General features: G+C 33.0%; 1 protein-coding gene across 1 annotated transcript; it reads right to left on the minus strand.

Moving 5' to 3' along the window:
• Positions 1-207: 207 nt before the first annotated feature.
• LOC145069377 (secoisolariciresinol dehydrogenase-like) lies at positions 208-1,761 on the minus strand. Its single transcript, XM_079016299.1, has 2 exons — positions 1,594-1,761; positions 208-1,166 (listed from the first exon to the last, which is right to left on the minus strand). The coding sequence occupies exons 1-2, from the start codon at positions 1,701-1,703 to the stop codon at positions 374-376; spliced, it is 903 nt and encodes a 300-aa protein (XP_078872425.1). The 5' UTR covers positions 1,704-1,761; the 3' UTR covers positions 208-373.
• Between the last annotated feature and the right edge of the window lie 5,557 nt (positions 1,762-7,318).

A 7,318-nucleotide genomic window follows, 5' to 3' on the forward strand; every position in this document is an offset into this window, starting at 1 on the left:
TTGATTCGGTTTTGAATCTTTTTCATTTACTCGATCACAATATTTTTATTAATGGAAAAAGAAGATTGTAGTGGATGTGATTGTTTGTACTACCACGTGGTGCATTTGTACTAAATAGTTATGTGTTTTTAAGACATTCTGACTTTCATCTCAATATGTTTCATTTAACAATATATTGCCAAGCATGTTATGTAGAAATAAAATACGAAGATCAAGAAAACTTACACACTTTAACCATATACGTCCATATAGTAGGCAGGAAATTAATTTAAAATAACATGATTGAACAAACTCATGTAATTATTAGATATAAAACCATGCACCATATAAGTTTTTATTATTAAAATTATTTCATAATATCAAACTTGTCGACTTATAGTTCCTCACCATATTTAAAGAAGTTGAATGATGTATTAGCATAGCTCAATCCACCGTCAATAAGTAGATTCTGTCCACTTATGTACTTAGCCTCATCGCTTACCAGAAAAAGTGCAGCATATGCAGCATCATCTGTTTTGAGTGTCACCCCCTTTAGGTTTGCTGTTAAGTTCATTGCGTTCTCAAAAGCCTCCTTTTCAAGCCCAGTAATTTTTTTAGTTAATGGTGTAGCTATTCCATAAGGTGACAAACAGTTGACTCGAATGCCAAATTGTCCAAGCTCTACTGCTAGGTTCTTGGTTAGACCTGCTATTGCATGCTTTGAACAACAGTAAGCATGAGAGGCGATACCACCAAGATGCGAAGAAAGGCTGGACGATGATATTATTGTGCCCGATCGCTGTGGAACCATGACCCTAGCAGCATGTTTCATGCAAAGGAAGACCCCTGTTACATTAACATTAAGCACACGTTCAAAGTTTGTTTTCTCATTGTCGATAATACGTGCCTTGACAGGATCTACTACCCCCGCATTGTTAAACATGATATCAAGTTTTCCATAAGTAGTGACTGCAGTATCTACAGCGCTTTTGACATGTTCTTCATTGGTTACATCACAATGGACATATATGGAGTTTGATGTGCCTATGGCCTCACAAACTGCTTGACCAAGTTGGTCTTGGATGTCTGCGATTACTACTTTTGCTCCATGTTCAGCAAATAGTTTTGCAGTGCACTCACCAATACCACTTGCTGCTCCGGTGATCAATGCTACCTTTCCTTCTAGCCTACATGGGTTGTATAAAAAAATCATGTTCATATTATCTGAAACAGCGAAATTATATATAACAAAAGGGAAGTGATACTTGATAATTTGATCCATTGCATACCTTTCAAGTGGATGAATCAATTTATTAAGTAGAAAGATCACTTCCCATAACAAAAACACATACAATTCCTTCTAGTTCTAGGTAATTCCACTTGCTCTTGTGGTTATTAGTGATATCTTTCTTTACCAACAAGCAATACGTAACATTTGTAAACATTGTACAAGTTTTAGATTCCATAATGCTAAAGAAATTAAAAATACGTTGCATGTTATTATAGATAAAAATACAGATATATAAAATATATTGGCAGCCAAAGAAAATAAGTTGTTACCTTAATATCCAATGTTTATATAAAGTATGTAAACACCATCAATACAAAACTTACCTTTTTGTAATACTTGTCATTGGCTTTGAAAAATATAAAGAGATAGTTAAAGATGGTTTGGAAGGAAGGTGAAGGTCAAGAATTATTATATAGTGCAGATTGGTTACCATATACTATATATATATTTTTTGCCGATTAATGTCGTGGCTCAAGAATTATAATATGGTGGTGATTGATTGACCTACTTCTAATGGGTGAATTGAAGGTCGATAGTTAATATATAGTGGAGATTTATTGACCTACGATGCTGAAGGGATTAAAAAATTCATTTCACGCTGTAAAGTAATGTAACCCCAATTTTGTCGACATTAACTTCTTCCTATTGTAGGCTATTTTTTTATTAGGAAGTTATGCAAACTACCCTTATAGATAAACGTGTAATTTATTAAAAATAATCAATTTTCTTTAATAATTTGGAAAAATGATCATCATCTTTGGAAGCGGACATTCCGCAGAAGCACTCTTCATTCCGGAAAATCGGTGGTAAGTATAGATTGTAATCCAGAATCTAACACCATACATCATGGAATCAATTCCAATGTACGATAGTTAAAACCTTACATATAGGACTGAACTACCAGACAACTAAAATTAGGTTTTTCTTCCTATACAAGTTGTTGTATTACATTTAGTTATTCAATTACAATCGGGATCTATAATTCTCTATCGTAACTAATTGAGATGAGTTTCTTAAACATCGGTCACAAAGAAAACTTTACCAACTTTCATTTTTACATGCCAACCTTGGGAGGATGAACTTTCATAGTTACACAAAAATTAAAAGTGATGTTATGGATCATTTCCAACTCTAATTTATAGATATTAGATGTGTGGTAAAATAATTTTGCTTTAAATTTTTATTGTTTATTTAAAATTTATAATATTTTTACAACTAATTGATTTATTTTCTTAAAAAAATGCACATCTATGCATTTTCATAAGTTACTTAATGTCTGTTATGTCTATAGGTAATGTCCTTCTAAGAAAGACCACCTAGAGACAATGTTCATAAAGGTTGCTATGGACAGAAACAACCAGACCGTGCATATAACGTTTTCTCTGAGCATGACAAATAATGTCAACTCTTGTACCTGGTGAGGTTGAAGGAACCTCTCAGACGCTAAGGAAGTATTGTTCATAACCAATATGGATGATGTGATAACTTCTTTCCTAGGTAAGGTATTCCTTAATTCTTATCATAGGTATTGTTGTAAGAGTGTGGCACTGCATGTGTGATCAAGAGTTAGCCGAATAAAACATTTGAACCTTTGTTCTGGCATACATTCAAATCATATACTATGTCTGATTTTGAGGAAACATTATTTCGGCTAGCCCCGACCTCATGTGAGGTGTTTGCCAACATCGGTCATACGACATAAGCAAGACTACCCTATTTCCCTTATATTAATTGACATTGATATTCCATAGTTTATCTTGGTGTTATCGGTAAATGAACGCAATGTAACGATAATAACGCTCATTGAGGTAATCCCTGAGTACATGCAACGAATTTTTATTCAACACGGTGACATGAGAGATAAAATACTATATAAATATTAAAATAATATTTACTTGTAAACTGACCAATATTATAACGTTTATTTTTTAGTGGGGTTTGCCGTCGTACTCACCTCGTATGCAAAGATAGTGTTTCAGATGAGGATGCACAAGTTTGTTCAGTGGTAGGGAAAAATGATCCCCTCTGATATTCCACCATTTTTGATGTTTTTTATTTTAGAAAAAATTGTGTTTGTAGATCTAAATCGCCACACCTGTACATGTGGAAAATGGTGTAGTCTCATATAGTGTGTCGACATGCTATTACCATTATGTTATTCAATTCACAATGTTTTACCATATCGTTTAATTGTATTACTAGTATGATGTATATCAATGTACATAGCAAATAAAAAATGTACATCGTCTTCCCATCCGTCTGAATGAGAAATACCAAGGTTCTAAATATTAGGCGTAACAAGGTGGGAATGCGAAGTCTTAAGATTTTACGAGCCGTGATGAGTCACATCCTACGTAAGGTGTGGCTTAAGGTGACAATTTAGATATAGTCAAAAAGTCAACGATCTACCTTTCGTTGACTTACCTGTAGCGTACGGCTTACTCTACGCGTGGTATAGAGTTATATCCAGAAAACAGGCAAGAATCTGGCTACATTGGGCGTAACCCAGATTATGCCCCGCATACATCGTGCCTTGCCAGAAAATAATTTTAAGCATTTAATTTATTAAGACCATACACTCAATGCTCATATCTGGTTCCTAATAGCTCCATAATGGATATAGTTTCCAACTTTATCCATTAGGATGAACATAATCCATTAAGTCCAAGTCTCCAACCTTCTGACCTGAATGAATATGATGTTTAGATGGATAAAATTTTCAACTTTATTGATAAAACTGTTACAAACTTTCAAGATCAAAACTTTATGCACTAAAATGACCCAAAAATTCTAATACAACTTGTATGGCTTAATGAAAAAGCACCAAAGCACAATTTTCTGGATCTATATTTGAACCCTTCATAAATATACTTTTCTACAATCTTGTTCTTCAAGATTCCACCTACCAATGGAAAAATAAGCTCATAAATGATGACAAAGCTCAAAACAACTGAAAGGAGGTTAGGGTTTCTCAATGAATGATCTTAGGTGATGAAGGTTGGTGATTATAGGGTTTCCTATAAGTTAGAGCCCTTAAGTAGGGCTCAAAACTTAATAATTGTTGTTTTGATCTGCCATGATTACACCCTATGTAACCTAAGTTATGCCATATGTAGCCCATTAGAAACGCGATCTACACTTAGCAAGTTACACCCAGCGTAACTTTCCTACGCCATGTGTAGGGCAAAACCCACAATTTCCACTATAACTTCAAACAACCATAACTTCTTTGTTTCAACTCCATTTTTGGCATTCTTTATATGCATGAAAGGTATTGAAGAGCCCCAAAATTATATCTATTTAATTTTAACTTAAAACATACCGAACTAAAATCCTTAATTCATGAAAGAAGTATGAAACATCATTTTTCCCATTTTACCCTTTGACTCCAAAACACAAACCAAGGGCTTGGATCACATAACTAATATTATCAACATCCAATAGGGTCTAAACCCTATTATGTTGAAGCCCAAGGCCTCTACTTGAACCATTTCTTATCCAGAATCCCAAAATAAGAACTTCTCGAAATAGAATGTTACAACCAAAATACCATTGGAGAGATTAAACTGCCAATATGTATAGAGAGAGTTAACTCTGTTCAATGTTTTTATGTTTTTTATTCTTTATCTTGCTATAATATTATCTTATGTTGGCCTTGGATTCATGACATGAAATTTTTTCCCCTCAACATACCATCAATGTGTGAAGATGCGAACGATATGGGGAGTAGTCAAGATCAACAATGACCAACAAGATGCTAAAGATGGCTATTGATGGAATTTTAAGGTTACAAATTCAATGTACTTGTGAAAACTCTCTTAACACTTAAGGGTACATGCAACCTCATGATCTATGTCTTCACACATTAATAGCAACATACTAGGAAAGCAAAAGAACAAACCTAGTAAAATAAAAAAATCATAAGATTAAGGTTACATACGTTTAATATTGTAAAAGTAAAACCCTTGAATCATTTCTTAAACTTGAGAAAGTAAGCACCAAAATTATGGTTGCCTCTAATGGCTCACACCTAAATCCTAGAAACCCTAGAATAAAGATGAGAGAGAGAGAGGGGGGGGGGGAGGAAAAAAAATTTCTCTAAGCCTCTTGGAAGATTATGAACAAAATTTATAGTCCTTGTGGTCATATTTATAGTGTGGATAACATAAAGGAAACCCTAGATTTGAATAATTTAATAATAGATTTAATCTAATCAAAGAAGTTATCCTTATCAGCATTAGGAATATTCCATAAATCCTAGAATCATTCCCAAAATCGTCCACCACCCTATGGGTTTTAGAATTTTCCTTTCTTTCTCAATTATGAACAATTACAATTCAACCATTGGACCCTTAATTAATTCGAAGTAATCCATAAATTAATTCTAATTAGTTCTGATTAATTCTAAATTAATTCTTATTGATTTCACATTAATTTATTAATCATATAAATTAAAAAATTATTTTTTTAATCATTAATCTCATATTAATTTATTAATCACATAATATATTAACAAATAAATCATCTATTTCTAATTAATATATTAATCATATAATATATTAATAAATCATATTTCTCTCCTTTGGCAATTTGAAATTGACTTATCCAAACTAACTTTAGTTTCCAATGAAGTGTTTGACTGAGTGATTTGAGATTAATATGTATTTGAATTTGTTTTTATTCCAATGTAGTGGGATGACCTATGTTAGTGGACTAGTAATTTTTGTTTGTATGTTAGTTGTCTCTTAGTATAGTACAACCGACAACATTAACAGGAATGGATGTGTCATGTTGTTGATCTTCAGTCATGTGCTTTTTATTGTATTCTTCTAATATAACTCCTTATGTTATATAAGGAGTGTCAACCGTAGACCATTGTAACAATTAGAACTTCACCCTAATCATAATGAAATATTCAGTCAATCATTCTCTCTAACATTCTTTTTGTTCTTATTCGTGCTCATTGTTCATACTTTATTTTATTATCTTAAACACTTTTTTGAGTTATTATATTTAAGGCTTGATGATTTTATCCTTACCATTTTTTCTCTAATACAACTTAATAATGGATGCAACTCATCAATCTCAAAAATGTACTCAATGCAAATTGAAAATAGTGTGGGTTTCCCTTTAAGATACCCATTGCTAGTTATAAAAGGGTATGATCATTGGAAAGTTAGAATGGAGTGATTTTTGGTTGGCAGACAAAAATGTAAAGAGATATGGAAATTTATGACAGAAGGTCCTCATGTCCCAGTTAGGCAAATGGTTAGAGATGATGTTGCTAATCTCAAGGGTCAAGACAAGCTCATACATGCACCTCTAATACCAAACGACATCGAGAAAATCCATGCTGATCAAATATCATTTTCCAAAATGGTGTTTGTTGTTCCATTATCTCTCTTTGAGAACATCAAATTATTTAAATCTGCAAAGGAGATATGGGACACACTTCAAGATTCGTTTGAATGTTAGGAAAACATGAAAGACAAGTATTTGACATTTATGGGGAACGACTTTGATACATTCACTACAACTCCTGGTGAATTTGTAGCCTCTGTGTCAAATCAGTACAGAATAGTGGTAAACAAAATGACTGCACACAGTGTTGTCTAAACTCCTTTTGAGTACAATATTAAGTTCATCAATAGTCTCGGAAAAGGATGGGGAAATGTCAAGTCTTAGATTGAGAGTAATGGATCTTTGAAGAAACTGAAGCTCTATCAGTTGTTCAACGAACTACAAGGTCATGAGTAAAACGTTGCTTACACCTTAATAGAACTCTCTGGCGGTCCTCATGCTCTCGTCAGATCGGTCAATACACTTCTTCTGAATCCAGTTGTTTCAGATCCATTCAGAGCTGTTCTCAGCAATCTTTTTTATCTGCTATATAACAATTTTTCTCCTTTTCAAGTACAAAGATCCTAGGGAATTTATTCGATAACAACAATTACCATACTAAACATTTTTCCATAATTTAGTGTTTTTACCATTCCCACTTTTTTCTTTAAAACCGAATCTATCAAAACATCTTGGTTGAGAAGCCAA

The sequence above is a fragment of the Lactuca serriola genome, chromosome 1 (assembly GCF_051521515.1).
Source record: "Lactuca serriola cultivar US96UC23 chromosome 1, Lser_US96UC23_V15, whole genome shotgun sequence".
Lineage (NCBI taxonomy): Eukaryota > Viridiplantae > Streptophyta > Magnoliopsida > Asterales > Asteraceae > Lactuca > Lactuca serriola.

Bases quoted from the DNA above. Each gene is read 5' to 3' on its own strand.
- LOC145069377 (XM_079016299.1), bottom strand. From the start codon at position 1,703: ATGGTAACCAATCTGCACTATATAATAATTCTTGACCTTCACCTTCCT. The intron at 1,167-1,593 runs GTAAGTTTTGTA...CAACCCATGTAG, and splicing joins ATGACAAGTATTACAAAAAG to GCTAGAAGGAAAGGTAGCAT.